This window comes from Octopus sinensis, linkage group LG20 (genome assembly GCF_006345805.1).
Source record: "Octopus sinensis linkage group LG20, ASM634580v1, whole genome shotgun sequence".
In the NCBI taxonomy this organism is placed as follows: domain Eukaryota; kingdom Metazoa; phylum Mollusca; class Cephalopoda; order Octopoda; family Octopodidae; genus Octopus; species Octopus sinensis.
The window spans coordinates 14,995,050-15,019,949 of NC_043016.1; the positions used below are offsets into that span (position 1 = coordinate 14,995,050).

The 24,900-nt window shown below is 35.5% G+C and overlaps 1 protein-coding gene across 3 annotated transcripts in view; it reads left to right on the plus strand.

Annotated features, from left to right (window-relative positions):
• The window catches only part of LOC115222600 (CDP-diacylglycerol--inositol 3-phosphatidyltransferase), a 40,797-nt gene extending 16,111 nt beyond the window's left edge, over positions 1–24,686 (plus strand). For 2 of the 3 annotated variants that reach the window (XM_036511678.1, XM_036511677.1), the window contains exons 3-7: positions 10,303–10,437; positions 13,843–13,996; positions 16,983–17,064; positions 18,481–18,562; positions 19,475–23,467. In XM_036511678.1, the coding sequence (XP_036367571.1) occupies positions 10,303–10,437; positions 13,843–13,996; positions 16,983–17,064; positions 18,481–18,562; positions 19,475–19,653 (632 nt within the window). In that variant the 3' untranslated portion in view covers positions 19,654–23,467. Of the gene's footprint in view, positions 1–10,302; positions 10,438–13,842; positions 13,997–16,982; positions 17,065–18,480; positions 18,563–19,474; positions 23,468–24,655 lie in introns of those variants that run through there. The other variant, XR_005003220.1, reaches the window with a different exon arrangement.
• Positions 24,687–24,900: the final 214 nt, after the last annotated feature.

The following is a 24,900-nucleotide window of genomic DNA, read 5'->3' on the forward strand; positions in this document are numbered from 1 at the left end:
GGGTTGGAGTGTGTCCGTTATGGAATTCCAATCAGTCAGGTGGTCCTTTTGGGTGCTAATCACGATGTCTGTGTGAGTGGGTGGGGGTTGCGGCATCGTCCCAGATGTGGATGCAATAATCTATTGTAGATCTCACATGAACCTTGTAGAATGTCAGCAGATGTTTGGGAACCGAAATATTTTCTGGTCCTGAAGATAAGGGCTAGTTTTTTTTAATTTTTTTAATGTAGTCCTAGATATGCTAAGAATGAGTTTTTACCAAAACTGACCCTCACTAATAGTGAGGCCCACATTTGGATCGACTGTTTGGGCTCTTGCTGAGAGCTGCTCATGTTCAGTTTTTTTTCTTTTCTGTTAAATGAGACAAACTTGGCATAGTCCCATTGGAGATTGAAGATCTCTTTATGGAATCAATGCTAGTTTGGCATGTTGCATATAGGTTGCATGTATATGATGCATGATTAAGGAAGTTTAAAGATGAACGACAGGTTGGTCATCGGCATAAGAGTGGGCCTTTTAGGATGTGGCAGTAAGAGATTGGTGCATAGAAAGGAAAAAGGTGGGGGAAAGGAACCAACACCAGAGTTACCTGGGAGTAAAGCAGTAAAAGCTTTGTTAAGACATATTGTAATGGTGTGATTTGGAAACTGCTGATTCAAGAGATAAGGAGTCCATTGGGAGTTTTTAATGGAAGATTTGCTTGCCAGATACGGTTGAAGGCTTTGCTGATATCTAGGGTAATATTATTTTTACTGAACTTCTCTCTAGCAAAAGCCCATTGTTGGGCAACATAAGAGAATTGGTCTCCTGTAGATCTGGTTTTGCATAAGCCATATTAATTGTCAATGGAGAGAGAAATTCAAGGTGTTGAAGAATGTCTTGTAATGGCTGTCTTCATTTCCTTAGAGATGTTTGAGGTGAGAGTAACAGGGCAATAGTTGGATGGGTCAGAAGGGTTACCACTCTTTGGAATACTGAATCACATTTCTGAATGTCATTGTATATCTTTGAATAAAGTGAGAGATGAGAGTTTGGTGAGTATAAGAGCAAGTTATGGGACATTGCAATGTTTGAGTGTAATGAAAGAAACATTATAAGGACCAGTGGATTTGTTTGAAGCAGTTGGAAGTTTTTCTTCATGTGGCTTGTGTATATAAGCGGGGTTGAGTGCCTATTGGAATAAAAGGGGGTAGATTGGCTAAAGTGTGTAGAGGTTACATTCTTGAGTCATAAGGGGCTGGTTTCCATGACATATAAGTTCCCCACCTGGATAAGACTCTGGTCCCTCTCAGGATTACTAATTTTTGCCGGCTAAGTGGACTGGAACAAAGTGAAATTCAGTACCTTGCTCAAGAACACAACACGTTGCCTGGTCAAAGAATTGAAACCATGATCTTACAATCATGAGTCTCAACACCCTAACCACTAAGCCATGCACCTCCTGAGTAGAGTGTATGCAAAATGGGCAGAGCAGGTAGAAGCATTCTCTATGAAGGTACAACTTACAGAGCCATTGTTGTTTAGACAAGGAGGAAAGGAGGATTCTAAGGTTGGTGGAGATCCTTTTGGCAAGGGACCAGAAGGATTAGTTCCAAGTTCAATTGCACTGCATGGCACCTTGAATAAGTGTCTCCTACTATAGCCCTGAACCAACCAAAGCCTTGTGAGTGGATCTGGTAGACAGAAACTGAAAGAAACTCAGCATATATGTGCGTGTGTGTGTATGTACTAAGAGCACCATCCGAGTGTGATCATTGCCAGAGCAGCTAACTGGCTTCCATGCTGGTGGCACATAAAAGGCACCATTCGAGCGTGATCGTTACCAGTGTCGCCTTACTGGCATGTGTAAAATCATTCGAGTGAGGTCGTTGCCAGTACCGCCTGACTGGCCCCCATGCTGGTGGCACGTAAAAGCACCCACTACACTCTCAGAGTGGTTGGCATTAGGAAGGGCATCCAGCTGTAGAAACTCTGCCAGATCAAGATTGGAGCCTGGTGCAGCCATCTAGTTCGCCAGCCCTCAGTCAAACCGTCCAACCCATGCTAGCATGGAAAGCGGATGTTAAACGATGATGATGATGATATATATATATAACAGGTTGAGTAAAAAGTAAGCAACGTCTTGAACCATGAAGAATTTGTACTGGATTTTTGCAGAAAGTGGAATTTTTGTTAAGCATTTTTTTTGCAATTGTCTGATAATACAGACATAGGTTTGTTCAAATACCTCAATAAATTAACATTGATATTTCTTTCACTATTGTTATAATCATCTGAAACGGAACTGTCAAAGTACAATATTTGAGCAATTTTGCTGTTCAACTTCAAAAAAGGACGTAAAGCAGCTGAAACTGCTTGCGATATCAATGAAACTTTTGGTAAGGAAATGACCAGTGAGTGGTCAGTTCAAAAATGGTTTACATGATTTCGCATTGGAGGCCTGAGCTTTGAATATCATGAGTGTAGTGGATGCCCATCTGTCATCAATGACAGTCAATTAAATACCGTCATTAAAAAAGATCCATGTAAAACCACTCAAAACCTGACAAAAGAACTTCAAGTTAGCCAGAAAAATGCATGCAACCATTTGCATGCAATCAGAAAATCAAAAAAAGCTCAAGCAATGAGTACCACATGATTTGAATGAAAATCAGAAAAGGCAAAGATATGAAATTTACTCATTGTTTCTATTCTGTAACCAGAACAATCCATTTCTTGATCATATTGTAACTTGTGATGAAAAGTGGATTCTGTACAACGATAAAAAAACGTTCTTCACAGTGGTTGGAGCAAAATGAAGAAAACCTTCCCTAAGCCCGAGCTCTTTAAAAAGAAGGTTATGGTGACTGTTTGGTGGTGTACTGCTGAACTCACCTGCTGGAAAAACCATTACTGCAGAAACATATGAAATTGCCAAATTGAATGAAAAACTGCTACTCCTCCGTCCCAGACTGGTCAACAGAAGAGGGCCAATCATTCTTCATGACAATGCTTGACCACATGTTTCACTAATGGAAGTTGAGGGAACTTGGCTACAAAGTTCTTCCCCACCTAGCTTATTCCCCAGACCTTTCTCCCACCAACTACCACTTTTTTTAAGCACCTTGGTGATTTCCTGTGAGAGAAGGAGTTCAAAAATCAACCCAATGTTGAAAGTGTATTCAAAGAGTCCATCAGCTCCAGAACTCCAGATTTTAATGTAACCGGAATAAACAAACTTGTAACTCGTTGGCAAGAATATGCTGGTTGTGATGGTACTGACTTTGATGAATAAAATTAGTACATTGTTGAAATATATTGTTATGAATTTTATGTTTCAAAACGTTGCTTACTTTTTACCCAGCTTGATATAATATGTGTGTGTATCTTCATATGACTAAATGCTTCAGTGTGGTTCTCTAGTATGGTTAGAGTCTATGCAACTTCAGTATTAGTCTCAAGAAGCGCTTCATGTGCATGTATTGTGCCAAAAAGCACAGAAGAACTTTAACAGCAGGTGAAAATCATCCTGTAGTGACATTGGAATTGCTCTGTCCAGATTTCTATGTGTTTGTTAAATTTTTGTGCTAATCAAAGGTAGCATTTGTTGCTGTTAGTATGAGCCGGAGCAGGTTCTATAACAGACCATATGATGTTGTAGTTGGTGATGTCTTTGTGTTTTAAAACTACAAATGTATTTGAAAAGAATTGTTGCAGATTTTTCTATTCAAGTCTAAAATTGTACAAATGCTAAATATGCCTTAATTTAAATATGTTCTCAGTAAGTTTTCACTGTTAGCACTTTTAACACAGTAAATGCTAATTTTTTTAGGTCATTTTCCATTTTGAGGGCATGTACTTTCGTAGAGGTAGTTGCATTGAGATGGCGAGATAGCTTTTTCTTTTTAATTCTGATTAGGCAAGATATGAAATAGTCTGTACAGCTATAATTTACTTTGAGGTTGTATCTGTTAAACATTTTGTGGAATTTATGGTCAATAGAGAAGCGTTTGTTTATTACATTTATGAAGGCTCTGGCAATATTTGGTCCTAATGTTTAAACTGAAAAGGGGGTGTATTATACCATAATTCTTTTTCTTTTTCTCCTAACATTTAATTGTCCTTGTTGGGGGATGTATTTTATCCTGTTGCTAAAGTCACTTCTCATGATTTCATTGTCAGATATAGCAACACAATCAAAAATTTCCATATTGAATAACATTTTTGATACTTTTTTACTAATGTTACAAGTCCTTGAAGATGTTGGGTGGGTGAAAAGCAGTTTTATAATGTAATGTATGATCTTGTTACATTTTCTATAGGGGCTGTAAGTTTCTAGTACTAGGACCATAGTGACATCTAAAACGTTTCCTATGTTAGTGTTTGTACTAAGAGTAATTTTGAGGACAAAACTCTTTCTAATCATTCTAATTGGTACCCATTTCTATTGAATGTTATTGTAAGATCATCACCTCAAGACAATCCTAATTCTATAAAGTTAGATCTAGATATTACATTGTCTGAAATAAATAGACCTATAAGGTTGCCGATTTCTGCTCAATCATAGCATCCCATTAGAACATTGAAAAATTCTGGTCCATTATGCTTTACTTGGGAAACTTTGTCAAAAGATAGGAATGACTTTCTGGTATGCATAATGAAATCTATGTCCAGGCCTGAAATTGCGACTTACCTGCAGGCAAAATTTAAGTCTTTTATTAATAAGTTCTCAGTGATAGAAAGGTAAAAATCATATCAAACCAAGCTGTCACTGAGGAACATATATATATATATATCTGTGTGTGTGATAAATATTCCTGACAGACTGTGATTGTGGAACAGCTTTGCTTGTTGCATAAAGCAGTGACCATACTGGCAGTAGTTACAACACTACAACTCTCTCCTCCTCTCCTCCTCTGAAATCAGTAGGGTTGGTCAGTTGTCAATCAATCCCACTTTTATTATTCAAAATGTCAAACATCCATCACATTTCATTTGTGTAATATCAATGAAATATTAATTGCACAAATTTTAATAACAACATTATCGTTAATGGATCTGTGCAGCTCTTTACATTCTGAGTTCAGATTCCACCAAGGTGGACTTTGCCTTTCATCCTTTCAGGGTCATTAAAAATTAAGTACCTGTTGAGTACTAAGGTCAATGTAATTGATTAACACCTTGTGCCAAAATGAAATTTGCATTAATGGATACGTGTATCTACTTCTATGCAACCCTGACCACCATTTCTGTCACTATACATTCTCTCTCTCTCTCTCTTTCCCTCTCTCCACCACACACTTCTTTTACCTGTCTACCTTTACCTATAATCTTCTTATTTCTCATCTACCAGCAGTGTTGCTATACTGCTACTCTCTACTCTTTATCTACGGTCATTTATCACAGCCTTTCCTGAGCCAATTCTAATTCTTATCAGCTTCCCACCTGCAACTCACCTCCACCCTTGCCCACCATTCACTATGTTCACCTCTTTCTCTATCTATTTCTCATTCTCTCCTCACACTCTTCCTAATCTTACCTGTTCTCTCTTATACTTACACTTCTGCCTTCAGTACACCCTCACACGTCACTACTATCATCTTTACTTCTCTCTCCACCTGCTCCCACCTGTCCTTAATAATACAAGAGAGTCATATATCTCTCCAAGAGCAACACACATCTACCATACTCTATCTTCTCAACACCTCCCATAAATCCATCTCTCTCTCTCTCTTCTACAACCCCACTCTGTTGAAGGGGCTTTTTTTTTTATCGTGTGAGTTAACATGATAATATCATTTGTACCTGTGTCTCAAAAAGAAGCACTCAGTTACACCCTGTAAAGTGGTTGGCATTAGGAAGGGAAACAGTCTTCCATATTGGATCCCATTAAACTGTTCTACTCTTGCCAACAATGGAAAACTTAAGTGATGATATGTATGTTTTGGTTATTTTGACTAACACTTATCTCTCGACATTTTTAGCCTTGGGCCTTAATCAGAACCTAATGAGGATAGCAAGATGGTGAACTGGCAAAATCATTAGCACATCAGGCAAAATGCTTAGCAGCATTTCATCCATTTTTATGTTCTTAGTTCAAATTTTGCTGAGATCAACTTTGCCTTTCATCCTTTTGGTGTCAGTAAAATAAGAACGAGTTGAATATTGAAGTTGATGAAATTGATTATCTCCCTCCCCCAAATTCCAGGCCTTCTGCCTATAGTAGAAAAGATTATTATTATTGTTATTCAACATTTGGTAGTTTTAGGCAAGTTTCAGGCCACCACACCTTCATGTTGCTGGGGTGTGTGCAGCATTGTGTGTTCTTTTTTTGTTGTTGTTGGGAATGTGAAAACTCTTCCTGGTATTTTATTGTGTCGGTTTCTCTTCTTCATGGAGTGTGGTGCATTCTTTGTTGTATTAGTGTTTGTATTGTGAATTGTGTGTGGATATCTAGCCTGTTGGTTTATTTCAATGGATATTTGCTCTCCAATGTGTGTCTTGTGTTTGTGGGTTGATTGATTTTACTCTTTACTCTTACTCTTACTTGTTTCAGTCATTTGACTGCGGCCATGCTGGAGCACCGCCTTTAGTCGGGCAAATCGACCCCGGGACTTATTCTTTGTAAGCCCAGTACTTATTCTATTGGTCTCTTTTGCCGAACCGCTAAGTGACGGGGACGTAAACACACCAGCATCGGTTGTCAAGCAATGCTAGGGGGACAACCACAGACACACAAACACACACACATATATATATATATACACACGACGGGCTTCTTTCAGTTTCCGTCTACCAAATCCACTCACAAGGCATTGGTCAGCCCGGGGCTATAGCAGAAGACACTTGCCCAAGATGCCACGCAGTGGGACTGAACCCGGAACCATGTGGTTGGTTAGCAAGCTACTTACCACACAGCCACTCCTGCAATTGATGGTGTCAGGATGTGGGCTGTTCCTAACAGCTATTTTTTTGGATAGTGTGTAGTGTTGAGGATGTTTTATTATCATGTCCACTGCTCCAGTTATTACTGGTATTGTTTTCACCTTTCTGTCCCACATCTTGAATACTTCAATTTCAAGGTGTTTGTACTTTGACATTTTCTCCACTTCTTTTTGGACAACATTTTGGTCAGAAGAAATTGCAATGTCTGTCAGTAATCATGTGGATTTTTGTCTGGGCAATTAGTTTTTATTTCTTTCTTTGAACAGGCATTGTGGCCCGGTCATTGCCATTTACTTCGTTTGGTACATGTTTTTACCTTTTCTTGTTAGTTTTTATGTTGTAATGTTGGTATGTTGTCCAGTGAATAAAATTACTTACTCAGTTGCGTCTGTATATATATATTCAAATTTGACATGGACTGAATTGCCAGGGACGATGTGCTCAACAGTCTCATTGTGCAGGTTGCACATTTTGCATTTGATATGAGGGCCTGTTTTCATTATTTTTCTTTTATAGTTGTTTGTAGTCAGACATTGGTCTTGTGCAGTGAGAATCAGTTCTTTTAGTCCAGAGCTTTTGAACCATTGTTGGCTTTTACCTAAGCTCACTTCCTCTCTGCCAGGCCTTGCAGGATATTGGCCATGGAGTGACTTTTCTCTCCATTTCTTTTGTATGTTTTGTAGTTCCGTTTTCATGTTATTTAATTTCTGTTCTGTTGTCATCTGAAGTCAATGTATCAATGCAGTTTGCTTCTATTTTCTATTTTCTTGTCTCCTTTTGTGTGTAGAGAGAAAAGTGTTTTCCTTTTCTTGTGTTGATTTATTACATCTGATAGTCTTCCACTGTTTGTCTCTAAGTACTTTTCTTGTCCAACTGTTGTTATTTTATAATAGTTCTCTATCTGTATCAGGCCATGGCCTTCTTTTGAGCTGGGTAGATATATTCTTTCTGTGTCTGCTTTGGGGTGGTGACTTCAGTCTGCTTTTAATTGCTTTCTGGCTTTTCTATCTAAGTTTCTCAATTCACTGATATTATTATTATTATTTTGGTTTGACTCAGGTTCGGTCTCATTCCTGGTAGGATTTATATGGGTAGCAGGTTACTACCTATAATCTTAGGTATCCACAAGTTTTCAGCTGTCTTTCAGGTGCTTAGAACCCTCCTGTTAATCCTTGCTGTCCCTAAGAGACAAACTTTCTGTAGGAGCTCCAACAGACATTCTATTTCAATCTATTTGTCTACATCTTTGCTTACTGTTCCAAATGCACAGATTATTACAGGCAAAACCCTTACTATTCTCATGCTCCAAATTCTTCCTATTTCAAATTTTAAGGGATTGTATTATTTTTGTTTTTCGCCGTCTTTTTTTACAATCCTCAAATCAAATGGGCATTAATATTATTATTATTATTACTATTATTATTATTATTATTACTCAACATTTGGTAGTTTGAGGCAAATATCTACTCTATCATCTGCTACACACCTGTGTCGCTGGGGTGTGCACAGCACTGTTTTTTTGTTTTTTTTTTGAAAGAGTGCAAACTCTCCCAATATTGTATTGCATCTGTTACATGTTACAGGTGTGGTGTAGTCTTTTGTTGTGTGTGTGATGCGTTAGGTATCTGACCTGCTGGTGGTAATTTATTTCCCTGGGTAAATGCTGTATAGGGTGTGTCTTGTGTTTGTGGATTGTTTTGTTTCGGTTATATTATTGAATTGATATTATTATTATTATTATTATTATTATTAGCAGTAGCAGCTGTGGGTTTCTAAAATCGTTGGAGCATCAAACAAATTGCCTTGCATTTGTTCAGGCTTTTTAGATTCTAAGTTCTTGGCCATCTGATTTTCAACGTAACCTTTTTTTGCCAAGTACCTCTATTCTAGTCAGGTAATGAGGTTGGTATAATTAAATAACCCCTTCCCATCCTCAATTTGTTGGCTTTGCACCTGAATTAGAAACAATTATTATAAGTTGACTGTCTCCCATGCTGGTGGCACGTAAAAAGCACCATCTGAATGTGGTTGATGCCAGTGCCCCCTGACTGGCTCCTGTGCTGATGGCACGTAAAAAGCACTATCTGAGTGTGATTGATGCCAGGGCTGCCTGATTAGCTCCTGTGTCAGTGACACATAAAAGGGACCCACTACACTCTTGGAGTGGTTGGTGTTAGGGAGGGCATCCAGCTGTAGAAACCTTGCCAGATCAGATTGGAGTTGGTACAGCCTCCTGGCTTCCCAGACTTCAGTGAAACCGTCCAACCCATGCCAGCATGGAAAAACGGGCTTTAAACGATGATGATGATATTTCATATGCTGTTAAAAATATGATACTAGATGAACCAAGATAGACAAATCAACCGTCATAATATTTCAATGAATACATTAAAGCATTGTATTCTAATTAGTACCCAACTAATTACATGATTCTTGAACTCAAATCAAATATCTCCTGTTCTGACTTTATTTTTATTTTTTCAATGTTTTTACTTGTTTCAGTCATTAGACTGTGGCCATGCTGGGGCACTTCCTTGAAGAATTTTTAATCAAACAAACTGAATCCAAGAATTTTTTTCTTTTAAGCCTGAAACTTATTTTATCAGGGAATGTAAATGCACCAACACCGTTTGTCAAGTGGTGGTGGACACACGCACACACATACATTTATATACAATAGGCTTTGAGTTTCTGCCTACCAAATCCACTCAAATGGTGTTAATCTGACCAAAACTATAGAAGGTACTTGCCCAAGCTGCCGTGCAGTAGGACTGAACCTGAAACATCATTATTGTTAATAGAAGGGATCTAAATTAAGAGTGATGTGATCAATACTTTGTTCTAAAGAAAAACCACAACAACCTGTGTGATTGGAATTTTGGATATTAAGAAAGAATCTTTTAATGCATGTATCTCACAAAATGTTTTCAAATAATAGAATAGAAAATTATGTACCCATGTATATATACTGGCATGGATGACATGCAAAAGGCACCTGTGCTGGTGATACATAAAAGGCACCCATTACACTCTTGGAGTGGTTGACGTTAGGAGGGACATCCAGCTGTAGAAAACCTGCCAAACCAGACTGGAACCTGGTGCAGCTCTCCAGCTTACCAGTTCCAGTCAAACTGTCCAACCCATGCCAGCATGGAAAATGGACACTAAATAATGATGATGATGATGATGATATCTGAATAGAAAAGAAAATTATGTATGTCTTATTATGTATGTCTAATAATGTATGTCTTATGTATGTCTAATAATGATAATAATGAATTGAATTATGTTAGTGAAATAGCATTTTACTTATTAGCAACATTGACAGCTTCTTTCTCTGATTTTGGTTCTTATTTCCTGCTTTTTAATGTTTTACAGATTATGGACGAGTTGTGTTTGCCTTTGCTGCGTTTTACTTCATGCAAACAAACTATCAGCTAGCAGCTTTCCTTTATCTCCTCAGTGGATTTTTGGATTCATTCGATGGACATGCTGCTCGAGTTTTGAATCAAGGTAAAGAAATATATATTATCTCCTTTTTTAAGCTGTTTATTTTAGTACATAATTTGAATGTTAAATAGAAATCATTGTTGCATTAATAAAGATTTTCAATTTATTTTTATATCATGCATTTTCCGAAAATAGCATCATTAGTTATAGGTTTCCAATGCTTCCGGTCATGAGTTCATTACATTTCCAATGCTGAAAGTCATTAGGAGTGTCCATACAAGTTGGATGGAATAGATACTACAAGGTATCTTAAGGTGGCAACTAGTTCTTTATATATATGTATATATATATATATATATATATATATATATATATATATATATATATATATATATAGGAGTGGCTGTGTGGTAAGTAGCTTGCTTACCAACCACATGGTTCTGGGTTCAGTCCCACTGCATGGCACCTTGGGCAAGTGTCTTCTACTATAGCCTCGGGCCGACCAAAACCTTGTGAGTGGATTTGGTAGACAGAAACTGAAAAAAGTCTGTCGTATATGTGTGTGTGTGTTTGTTTGTCCTCACAACATCGCTTGATAACCGAGGCCGATGTGTTTACGTTCCCGTAACTTAGCGGTTTGGCAAGAGAGACCAATAGAATAAGTACTAGGCTTACAAAGAATAAGTCTTGGGGTTGATTTGCTCGACTAAATGTGGTGCTCCAGCATGGCCGCAGTCAAAAAACTGAAACAAATAAAAGAAAAGAAAAGAACGTATATGTGTGTATATATATATATATATATATATATCTTTTAGCTATAAGAATTAATCTGCACACAACCAACCAAAATTTACTTTGGTCAGTGGTTCCCAACCTGGATCCCTGTGATTCTTGAGAATCCATATAGGATTTTGTTGTTAAAATTTATCTGCAATTAATCAGTTATCCTTCTACAATACACCAAATATTTTAACACTTTTTTCTATATAATCCCTAATAATATTTAATTATGAAAATTTAATTGGATTTTTAAAAAATCAAACGGCTAGAAGGGTCTACCTTGGTAAAATAGGAGCCAAAGGGCTCTGTAGGTAAAAAGTGGTTGAGAGCCACTGATTTAAATGCTTATGGGAGAAAATATATGGTCATGTTGCAATACTTATTTCTTTATTGCCCACAAGGGGTTGAACATGGAGGGGACAAACAAGGACAGACAAAGAGATTAAGTCGATTACATCGACCCCAGTGCGTAACTGGTACTTAATTTATCGACTTTGAAATTATGAAAGGCAAAGTCAACTTCAGTGGAATTTGAACTCAGAACGTAACAGCAGACGAAATACCACTAAGCATTTCGCCCGACGTGCTAATATTTCTGCCAGCTCGCTTCCTTATGTTGCAATACTGTTGTATCAGAACTGGAATGAATATGCAACAGACTTTTCAACCTCACAGTCGTACATGCAAAAACCATTTCTTTAATCTCAAACATGTTTTAGATTTTCAGCTAACAGTATCTCTTCCAGTTATTAATAACTGTATGTTGTTTAATCTGGCCAGTAATTTTTCCATATTTCTCCTTCTTACCACTAACACTTGACTGTGAAGAAGTGAATCCTGTTTTGTCTATTGAGACAAATCAGAGACAGGAGTAATGGAATAATGCACTACTTGTATCTCTTCAATGAAGCTCATGGCTTTGCTTGACTGATATAAAACATGGTTGGTCCGTCCTTGGCACAGATTTTAACACAACGAGACTCACAAACTTCTTGCTCAAAACTTTCTATGGATTACACCTTTAATTAATTAATCATGTGGACCTATAGATTTTTCATTACTATATCTATTCATGTTACTCACCCACCCCATAGTCTCTTACTTCAGCTCTGATGTCCCCAATTTACTGTCACTGTTGTCAATCTTCATTAACTTCTATTATTACTATGGAAGCCTGCCAATTCCTTTAAATCTGCTCTCCTGTCAACCGATAAAATCAACAGTTTCTTTCAGACATTATGCTTTGCCATTTAAACCAGCCTTATCCAGCTGCAATATCCTGCCTTTTTTTTTAATGATCAAATAATCCAAATCCAGTCTTTCACATCTACTCTACAATTTTAATCTAAAAATAAATTATTGAATCATTGAAATGTCAAAGCCAGAAGATAATGCACGTTTAAGTGAAAACAGTGTAAATACTGATATATTTCAATCATATCATTGAAATGTCAAAGCTATGAGATAATGCATGATTAACTGGAAGAAAAAATGGGAATAAATAAACAATACATTGGAAAGAACAACCAGAATGCTAAAGGGTTAAGGATAAACCTCACCGTACTTAAAACCAATGTCACTCTTATATTGTATGTGAGAAATATTACATACTTGTTGGTTATCTCGAGTGACTTCCCTTGAAACCTTATTTCGTCATCAATTTTAAAAAGGCAACAAAACGATTTGGCTTCCTCTAGAAGATAAATGTTTATATAATCCAGATATAAAATAAACTCTGGAATATTTACTATTTCCGTATCTGGCATGATGTAGCTCAATCAATCATTGGCATCTTTGAAAATATTCTGAATAAAGACATTTGTTTGATTAATAAACTCTCATTTCATGAAAATTTTAAGTATATTTTTTTGATCTTTTACTTGTTATATTCATTAGACTGTGGCCATGCTGGGGCACCACCTTGAAGGGTTTAGTCGAACAAATTAACCCCAGCATTTGTCTTCCTTTTTAAGCCTTATATTTATTCTTTTGGTCTCTTTTGCCAAACTGCTAAGTTACAGGGACATAAACACACCAACACCATTTGCTGAGTAGTGGTGGAGGACATACACAAAGACACACACATAGATATGTTTACATATACGATGGGCTTCATTCAGTTTCCGTCTACCAAATCCACTCACAAGGCTTTGGTCAGCCTGGGGCTATAGCAGAAGACACTTGCCCAAGATGCCACGCAGTGGGACTGACCCTAGGACCACACTTCTTAACACACAGCTATCTCAGTGTCTATATATGTTGCTTACAATTTTTAGCTTTTTACCTCAATTAATGATTTCATAATAATTTTTTTTTGGTTTACATACATTTTTAAAATGTCTTCATTAAAAAAAAAAGAAAAACGCCCAAAAAGGTACTTCATTAAGCTACTTCTCTTCTAGTGTATCCTTGCTTAACACTTATTTGTATCTTTTATATACATATGTACCTATGACAGTGACACATAAAAAGCATCCATGTCATGTAAAAGGTGATGGGTGTTAGGAAGGGTATCCAGCCATAGAAACCATGCCAAAACAATTGGAGCCTGATGCATCTCTCCAGCTTGTCAGCTCTGGTCAAACCATCCAACCTATGCCATCATGGAAAGCAGACACTAAATAATGATGATGACGCTGACGACATACACACTCACATGCATATATTCTTTCTTTCTTTAAACTTCAGGTAGCAAACTTGGCGCCATGCTCGACCAACTGATAGACCGATTTACAACAATGTGTCTTATGGCAGCATTGTGTTTCTTCTACCCAAAATACATGCTATTTTTCCAGTTCAGCATGACAGTTGACATTGTCAGTCACTGGTTTCACTTACAAAGGTAAGTTGTTTGTTACATTACCACCTTTCTCCATTTGCACTGTCGGTTGATCCTATTAATACTGTACACATCTTAAATTCTAATCACTGCCCGTGTATGACTAAGGGCTGATGTACTTGCCTTAAATCTTATTGTAATGGTAGGAGTTTAAAAGTTACAATTTTCAGTACTCTTATGACTAGGACATTTTTATTCTAATTTGGTGGCGCTCAATCATTTTTTGCCTAAGGATCCCTTTCATTCCTCTTTTGCTCAGATAGACCTCAATAGTTATTCACTGTGTTTAGAAATATCCTTTCTGTATTTTTATGATTAAATATTATTGGGAATTGTATTAAAACAAATTTAAATATTTTGTGTATTGCAGAAGTATAAGTAATTTATTGTACATAAATTTTAACAACAAAATCTTCTTATTTCGTTATTGCCCACAAGGGGCTAAACATAGAGGGGACAAACAAAGACAGGCAAACGGATTATGTCGATTAAATCGACCCCAGTGTGTAACTGGTACTTAATTTATCGACCCCGAAAGGATGAAAGGCAAAGTCGACCTTGGCGGAATTTGAACTCAGAACATAGCAGCAGACAAAATACCACTAAGCATTTCGCCCGGCGTGCTAACGATTCTGCCAGCTCGTCGCCATCAATGTTAACAACAAAATCTTCTGTGGACCCTCAGGAGTCATGTGGGCCCTAGTTGAGAACCACTGCTTGAATTTGTTGTATAGCTGATTAAGTTAAAGTATTGCAGGTCCACCCATAGAAAAAGACTGGAGCAATTTCACCAGTTATGTCTCTACTATATCCTGGCTACCCTATTGCAGATCTATGTGATTGGTGTTGAAGTCCTTGGGCACAGTCTGTCAATGAAGTGTCTGTAGTACTTCAGCACAGATTACAATGGAATGGTCTGGTGGTTGGGACAGAAGATAATAGGATCCCTGAGCAATTTGTGTATGGTGAGTTAGGCCAGAGTAAAACACCAGCACAGAAACTGAGATTAAGGTATGAGATGTGATGACTGTATCAAGAACACACTAGAAAAAATCAGAATCTTGGCAAATGAATGGGAAATTTTTTACTGTAGATTGTTTATCATGAAAGAAGGCAGTGCATGGTGGCAGGAAGGAATGTAAATAAAATCATATTAAGCATGAAAAATTCAAGAGAGATGTTAATTTAGCTTGTTATGACAGTGAACAATCTCGTTTAACTTGAGTGCTGTTGTGTCTAAGTAAAGCAGGTCTTAGAAGTCTTTAGGGAAACCACATACACACACATGAAAGTTGTTAGCCATTCATTATGCAGCATCTCTACTGGTGGGAAGTATGGAAAAGAATGTGGATCAGGAGGTGGACTGAAGCATCACATGGAAATTCACCAAAGCAATATTGTAACACCTACTGCAAGAGGCGACCATCATTATCACTTTTGTACAAAAATAATGTATCAAGCAGGACTGTAAAGCCACATCTGAACTGCTCGTGTTTAAAAGAACAATCAAGCAATGGCATTACATGAAATCAAGTTGCAGTCATCATATTTATATAGATATATTTATACAACACACGCACGCATGCATGCACTGTTCTTTAACTGATGTTCTTAGTCAAAATTCTGTTCTTATCATTACGATGGGTTTTCCTGTGTGACTGAAAGAGACTTTGCTGCTATTTCTGGTAGGTTGAGTAACTGCATAAAAGCTCTCACATTATTGCATATATGTGTTAGTAGCCAAGTTACAGGAAGACATGGGATGAGGTGGTGAAGCATGACCTTCGAATGTTGGGCCTCACAGAAGCAATGACAAAAGACTGAAACCTCTGAAGATATACTGCGACTAAGAAGACCCGGCAAATAAAGTGAGTTCACAGCTGTAACCTACACCAGTGTCGTATAACCAGCCCACTCAAAAGTACCTTGGATTGTAGGGTGACATGGCGTGCTTGAGGAGACCTATTGAGTCAAGTACATCAACATCAAAATCAAATCACAATCAAATGGAAATTGTAGTTGTGATCCCCATGCCGGTGGCACGTAAAAAGCACCATCCGAACATGGTTGATTCCAGCCTCCTCACCATGACTGGCTCCTGAGCTGGTAGCATGTAAAAGGCAGCATCTGAATGTGGCTGATACCAGCAGCGCTTTGACTGACTCCCGTGCTGGTGGCACGTAAAACAGCACCCACTACACTCTCGGAGTGGTTGGCGTTAGGAAGGGCATCCAGCTGTAGAAACATTGCCAGATCAGACTGGAGCCTGGTGCAATCTCCTGGCTTCCCAGACTCCAATCAAGCAGTCCAACCCATGCCAGCATGGAAAACGGACGTTAAACAATGATGATGATGATTTTGTCCAAAATAATAATTTAACATTTCAATAACACAGCCCTTCAATTTTCTGAGTTGAAAATGCATTGAAATGATGTCATTATAGAACATTTTTCAAATTCCATAAAATGTCATTTCATAAAATCATTGAAATAGTATCTGTTGAATGGATTGATGGACAGATTGCTAGAGAAACACAGTTCTTATTAAAATATTGGCAACCAAAGTAAATTCCCAACAGTTAAATAAGGTGTAACCATTCCCCAGTGGAACTTAGTCTGTTATAGAATATAATCTTGTAGGTGTTGGAATGTCAACCACGAAATTTTTAGGCCTCTGTGTATTTTAAAGATCACAATGACTGAAAATGATTGATATATCCTTATTTACTTTATGTATACTGTTTATGTTAGTTGGACTGGTGTTCCCATCTTAATTGTTACTTTCACTATGTTTTGGCTGTCGTATTTAGAACATAAATTAACATGAAATTATGATGAAACATGTTAATTTTGATCACCTTAAACAGGAAATTTGTATCATAGGTTCAGGGCAGTTTCAGATGGGTTCGTATCAAAAGGGTTAAATATTTTCTTTAAAAGGATTTTTTTTAAATGAAATATTTTCAAGTAAATATTTTCTCTATTTTCAGTTCGCTTATGAAAGGTGCTGGTAGCCATAAAGTTCTTGATTTGTCAGCAAATCCAATTCTGCGCCATTATTATCACAATAAAGTATGTTATGCATATTATTTTTTGAAATTTTAACCATGAAGTTTTTCCGTTTCTAATTGATGCTTGTTTCCTGTCCAATTTTCTGTTAGTTGCTATAAAAAATGCCTGCATTGTCTTTAGATCTTCATCTTGAAATAACCATTTATTCCAGTGCTTTTCTTGCATGTCTTTGTGATATTGTTTCCTAAAACAGGCATCGCATTTAAGTAGAAGGTTATGGTTGATACAGTTGATCAAATTGATGATGAGAGTTCAATAAGAATTGAAAATCAGTTTAAATCTCTTCATTATATTTTGTGAAGGCACATGGCTCAGTGGTTAGAGTGTCGGGCTCACAATCACAAGGTAGTGAGTTCGATTCCCTGACAGGCTGTGTGTTGTGTTCTTAAGCAAGACACTTTATTTCATGTTGCTCCAGTTTAACCATCTGTTGAAATGAGTTGCAACATCACTGGTGCCAAGCTGTATCGGCCCCTTTGCCTTTCCCTTGGATAAGATCGTTGGCATAGAGAAGGGAGGCTGGTATGCATAGGCAACTGCTGGTTTTCCACTTGTGCCTCAGAGGGTAGCTTTCTAGGTGCAAATCCCATGGTCATTCATGACCAAAGAGAGCCCATAGTTGATAAATTAAATGTAATACTTACCTGGTACTTATTCACTTGGAAGGTTGAAAAGCAAATTTGACCCACAAATCAGTTGAGCAAATATTATAACAACTTAACCAAATATGCCAAGCTGATTGCTGGAAATGATCAAAGATTTAGAAATATTAATATTTTACAGTTAAACCACTCTTTCCTTAAATGACAAAGCTGTAAACAATAAGATAGGAATTAAAATCTTCATCTAGTCTTTTTTTTCTTTTATTTCAAATCAATATGTCTTCTTTGCAAGGCTAAGTTAATAACTAGTGGACTATCACTTAATTGTTTAGAAGGTCCTGTGTACTGTTGGTGTTTCCTTGCTTCTTTGGACAAGACAGTTTACATTGCTTTTGGAAATAAATATAAAAAAGGGTTGTGATAGGCAAGCATCTTGTAGAAAAAAATTTGGATTCTTTCTACTTAGTAACTCTGCAAGGCCTGAAGGACTTGTATTAACAACAATCATAATATAATCCAATGAATTGATATCAAGAAGTTTGGTTGCTGAGGTGAGTGGAAAGAATTTCAATATAGGTTCTTCAATCAAATGGAAGCACCTGTATTTGTTGAAGCCATATCTAAAACATTAGAATTTTTCACTCTATTCCAGCAACCAAATTCACTGATATCTACTGATTTGCTTTCATTTTATACCCATTGTTACAAATGCAGGCTCCCATCTACTTCCTTGAATTGTGATTTCACTTTAGTTTTAAAAAGTCTACATATTTGCCATGTATGATGAATACATTTTATTCTGTTTCTCTTTTAGATCATTCTCTTTCTGATGTGTTCAGGCAATGAACTTTTCTACTGCTTGTTGTACGTCAGATATTTCACATCTGGACCAGCAGGTAATAAGTTTTAGTGTTACTGTGTAATGTATATTGTAATACTTTCTTAAATTTGGCACCTCTTGCTGACACAATAATTTCTGTGTAATCCAACTTTTGAAAAAGATATTTTTTTGTCTTGTTCTTTAGTTTGTAAAAATACTGCCTTAATATTTTTTACTCATCATAAATTTTTAAAAAAATGAATAATCTATTGCTTTAAAAAAAATGTATGCTGCCATGATAAATGAACAGGACATATTTTACAAAAAAAACCCATTTTTCTGCATAAAATTGAGAACTGGAATCATTTATATTTCAAGAGATTACTTATTTTACTTAACAAATGATTTTTTTTATCAAATGTAATCATGTATTATCCTATAAAGGCTCGTAAACTTAGAAATATAATGTCCTACCCTTCCAATCAATAATGATAGATGGTTAAACAGTACATTTTTCTAAAATGGTTTCATTTAAGACTGCTTAAACCATCAAGATGAATTATTAATCCTTACACATTATTTTCTCTCTTTGGTTTTTTTCATTCTCTCTCAACCCTTTCTGTCAAAGAATGTAGGCTCGAGACATCAAAGACTTTTCCATCTTTCCCAAGTGTCAAACTAATTACACCTGCTTGTTGTTCCCTCACCTGTCTTCTTAAATTTGAACTATATATATATATATATTATATATATATATATATGTAACCACATGTGGATCATTAGTGATTTTATTTTCCTCCATCTTCCTTTTCTCTTGGACTTTCCTCCCTCTCCTGTTTCTGACAAAGAACTTTGCTCGAAATGGAATGTTGTGTTTGTTCTTTGTTTTTTTTTTCTTTTTTCTTTTTTTTTTTTTTGGATTAATTATATATATATATATATGTCTTTTGGACAAACCATTCAACTGATAACATTTTGCTTCTTTCAGTATTTGGAAGTATTGGACTCGTGACTGCATTGCTTTATCCTTGTGGATTGGTTGCTTTCCTGAAGACCATTATAAGCATCCTCCAACTTTACAGTGCAATGGCCAATGTTGCTGCTATTGATGTTGCAGACCGTGCTGCCCTCAGGACTTCAGAAAATAATGCAAAGAAAATATCTTAAGCTTCTGGAAACTGAAATAAATGTATATTGAATAGGTATTTTATGAAAGTTTGATGCACACTCAAAAGTGTGTATGTGAGATATATATATATACATACACACAAACACACACACATATATATATATAAATGTATATAGATATGTTTGTGAATGAATGTGTGTGTGTATATGTATGTATGTATGCATATATATACATATTATGAATAGATTCAAATATTTACATACACATTTCATGTGTAGATATATATATATATTTATATATATATATTACATATTTAGTTGATGGTATGCCTCAACAAAGATCATATGCACTATTGGGGAGCAAAAAAAAAGGATTAAATCTTGTGTGTGTTTGTGTGTGTGTGTGCATGCGTGCGTGCATGCATTTTGAATATTGTTCTATTATGTCCAGTACTAAGTTTTCTCCCGGCTGGGATTTGAGATTCCATCTGAAGACTGGTCTGCCACCATGAAATGCTGAGTAATGGCCATAATGGTACAATAGATCATCTTAATAAAATCTATATTATTCCAAAACAACATTCAGTATTATTGGCTTTGTTTCGACACATTTCCATTTACACCATGAATGCATGCATGCATACACACACACACATATATATATATATACATATATATATATATACATATATATATATATGATATATATATATATTACATGCACACACTCACACACGTCTATGTATGATATCAATATGTAATTGAATTTTCAAAGCACTGTACCGTTTTGTAAGAAAATGTTTGAATATTTTTTTTTTATTTGCTTCTGTTAAAACTATTTAAATTTAGTTATTTATTTTTATTTTGTGTATTATGTTTTTCACTGGCTTTTGTTGTTAACTAAGCTTTTTCAGTTAATTTGTAAGCTATCATATTTAAATATTTTGGAGCTTCCAGCTTAAATATACTTCAATAAAGCAAAACTGAAAAAAAAAAAAGAAAAAGAAGAAAAAAATATTGTTACACATCAGTAAACACTCCGCCTGATGTCTTCTTCTCCTCACAATGAGATTTATAGTTTCTGAGTTACTTTTTCGTTACATTTAAAATCTCATCTACTCATTCTCAGTCAAATGTTTAGAATGTGTTTAACTTTATATAGTTTGTTCATTGAACAAAATTTAAAACACACTTCACTAATTGTTATTCAAATTTATTTTTTAATGACCTTTTTTTTTCTTTTCAATTTTCTTCAGATAATGAGGATATTTACATAGATTAAATTCTTTATGGACCTTGTGGATTTGGTTTTAATTGGATGATACCTAATTAACTTTTAATTTAAGCAATTCAATCACAATATTTCAAACGAATTGATCAAAGACAGAAATTGAGAAATACTTAAGATTTTTAGTTTTCTTTTTCTTTTAGACTATTTAATTTAAAAAGAAAAATATTATGTAAAATATTAAATCTGAAGGTTAAAAAACAAAAAAAGCCTTCATGTCTTTGGCTTACCCGTCCACTAGCAGCATTAATGTTTTTCAAGAATGAAACTCTTAGAAATCACCTCAAAGTTATAAATGAGCCAAATAATAACTTTACTTTTAAAACTTCACCAGTAAGCTGATTCCTTTAAATTCATTATTTCTTAATAGAAAAAAAAAATGTAATTAGACATAAAAGTGGGTTAATATCTTGGACATTGTTTATTAGAATATAGTGTGTTTGTTAATTTAGTTTTTATTAGGCTATTGAATGGAAACTTCCACTCTAGTTATTTCAGTTGGTTTCATGTTTATGATAACAATTATTCCATTTAATTTAATTTTACATAAGCTTAAGAACTTTTAACGAAGCTACAAGAAATACGGAATAAAATGTTTAACCTGATTTTAGACAGTTTCTTTTACAGTAAATTTTAAAAGAGATCTATATTAAAACCATTTGATATTGTAGAACTTCAAAGATTTTTTCGTATGCACATCATTGCAAAATATTTTTGCATTTTCAAAATCTGAATGACTACTCATTATTGCAAAGAGCAAACCTCTCTCTCTCTCTATCTATCTATCTCACCCTCCCATATTTCGTTACAGAAGCTACTTTTGCAATGAGTGTTCAACATTATCTCAAAATGGTTGAAAAAGTAACAAGTAAATAATTATTCCATACTTATATAGCATTTAAAATATTTCCTGTTTGAATTTTTCACATGCATTGCTTGTGGCATTTGGTATAAGCTCTCATGCGAAACTTCATGTTTAAAAAGAAAAATTATGTAAAAAGAAAAAAAAAACATTGTTATTTTAATACATTCAGGTTTTATTCTACTTTTAAATAACATGAATTCATGTCTATATTGTCTATAAAGTTCTAAAATAATTGTTCTTGTTATCACTTGAAATCAGGTGTAATTGTTATATAATGGAAGATAAATAAAATCAATGGCAATAGAATTCGAGGTTTATTCAGTTTTTCTTATGAATCCAGGGAGTGAGAGTGCTGAAGTAAGTACGCTCTGATTTTGGATTGCTCTGCGACATTCCACCAACATTTGAATAATAATAATTATATTGTTCATTTGTATATCAAAAACAGATAGAAGCTTTGAATTGATAAATGCAATAGCTCTATACAAGAAATTTGAGTGAGTGTGTGCATGTGCATGAAAATATATATACGTGTGAGTATGTGTGTTTGTGTGTGTGTATATATATGTATGTATATATATATATGTGTATATATTATCAAGGCAGCTAGGTAGCAGAATCATTCACACCAGATAAAATGCATAGTGGCATTTCTTCCAGTTTAATGTTTTGAGTTCAAATTCTGCCAAGGTGAACTTAGCCATTCATCTTTTGGGGGTTGATAAAATAAGTACCAATTGAGTACTGAGGTCAATATAATCAACTTGCACCCCTCAAAATTACTGGCCTTGTGCCAAAAATTAGAAAGGATTATTTTCTAGCTTTACATTCTGAATTCAGGTTCCGTTGAGACCGACTTGACCTTTCATCCCTTAAGAGGGGGTCAATACAACAAGTACCAGTTAAGCAATGGGGTCAATGCACTCTGCTAGCTCCTCCCCACAAAACATTTCTGGCCTTTCGTGTATAGTAGAAAGGATGATTATTATTATTATTAATTTTTTTATTTTTTTTATTTTTAGGCTTTTACAAAGCTAATTTATGTTTTTAACGATGCATTTTCTCTGATTAACAATTGACTGAAAAGTTAATTATTTTCTAATTATCCTTAAAAAAACCCATTAGTGTTGTTATTTTTGTTTGTTCTTTGTTTTTGTTTCACATCTTTATGATGAATTATTAAAGAGAAAGAAAGTTCAAGAGATTGACCTACACACATTTAGCTACGGATGGCATCATTCCTCAGATATGTTTGAAATGTATGATAAAGCCAAGTTATTTACATTCATATTAAAGAATCTAAACAAAATTGAAGTAATTTGACGAAGTACTTCAAAGCAATTGTTTGTAGAGAAGAAGAGAAAATGCACTTGTGATTTCTTTTGTTTTTAAATATTTATTTAATGAACCCAAATGACATTTGGAAATTTGAAAGTTTTTATGTGCATTTAAGAATTTTTCATAATGCCTAATATAATGAACCAATTGTGAGGCTAGCCATATTTACATAGTAAATAGACACATATACTTACATAGTATATACATAATGTGTATTTAGTGAGGTTAGATATTGCACTTAGTATCAGTGATTACAATTTCTTAGAATTTGCCATCTAAATGTTTGAACAAATATCATTTGCTTATATAATAATTAGGCTACCGTGTAAAACCATGACAATAAATATCTTTTCCAAGATCAATACTACTTTATTGTTGAATTTTTATGTTTTTTTTTCTTCTTTATTTAAAGCATTATTATAATAATTTATGCACTAAATGAATGAGTGTGTTTGTGTGTGTGTGTACTTTATTTCTACAGAAAATACAACTTTCCTACAAGGGCCACACATCTGATCAGACAGAAATCCCTATGGCTGGTAGGGTTTTCTGGGCGGTGAGCTGGCAGAAGCGTTAGCATGCAGGGCGAAATGCTTAGCAGTATTTTGTCTGCCGCTACGTTCTGAGTTCAAATTCCGCCGAGGTTGACTTTGCCTTTCATCCTTTCGGGGTTGATAAATTAAGTACCAGTTATGCACTGGGATCGATGTAATTGACTTAATCCCTTTGTCTGGCCTTGTTTGTCCCCTCTATGTTTAGCCCCTTGTGGGCAATAACGAAATATGAAAACCCTATGGCTTGTAATAAAACTGAGTGCACAAAACGAGACTGATTCTACATTGACAGACTTAGATTTTTGGGCAGTTTTTCTCCTGGGTGGATGGATATATTATATCACTGTAGATTATATCACAATGTCATCTTGGTCACATCAGTTATTTTTTTTATCATTGTATTATTTTTTATCTTTCATTTGCTTCAGTCACTGAATTGTGGCATTGCTCTGAAGGGTTGGACTCAAACAAATCAACCCCAGTACTTATCTTTTGAAAAGTCCAGTAATTATTTTGCCAAACCACTAAATTACAGGGACATAAACAAACTAACACCAGTTATGGTGGTGAAGGATAAGCACACACAGACGTAGCTATATATATATCGGGCATGGCTGTTTGGTTAGGAAGCTTGCTTTCTAACTACTTGGTTTCGGGTTCAGTCCCACTGCGTGGCACTTTGGTTAAGTGTCTTCCACTATAGCCCTGAGCCAACCGGAGCTTTGTGATTGAATTCGGTAGGTGGAAGTTACTGCCGTTTGTGTATAAGTGCGTATAGCTGCTCAGTGCCTCTCCAAAAGATAGAGAGGGATATATATATATACACACACACACAGATTCCCTTCAGTCATGAATGACTATGGGATTGCCAAACCACTAAATTACAGGGACATAAACAAACTAACACCAGTTATGGTGGTGGAGGATAAACACACACAGACGTAGCTATATGTAAACCTGCCTTCATCTTTTGTCTATTTTCATAAAGCTTCCCGTTATATATATATATATATATACACACACAGATTCCCTTCAGTCATGAATGACTATGGGATTGCACCTAGAAAGTTCCCCTCTGAGGCACAAGTCTGGGCAAGGCTGCTTATGGAAGACCAGCTATATATATATATATATATATATTGAGGGATTATCACTCTGGACAAAATATTTCGTAAGCTCTCTGGTTTCCAGCAATGACTCTGACAAAAATAGCATTAATTTTCTTGGGTCATTCAATTTAC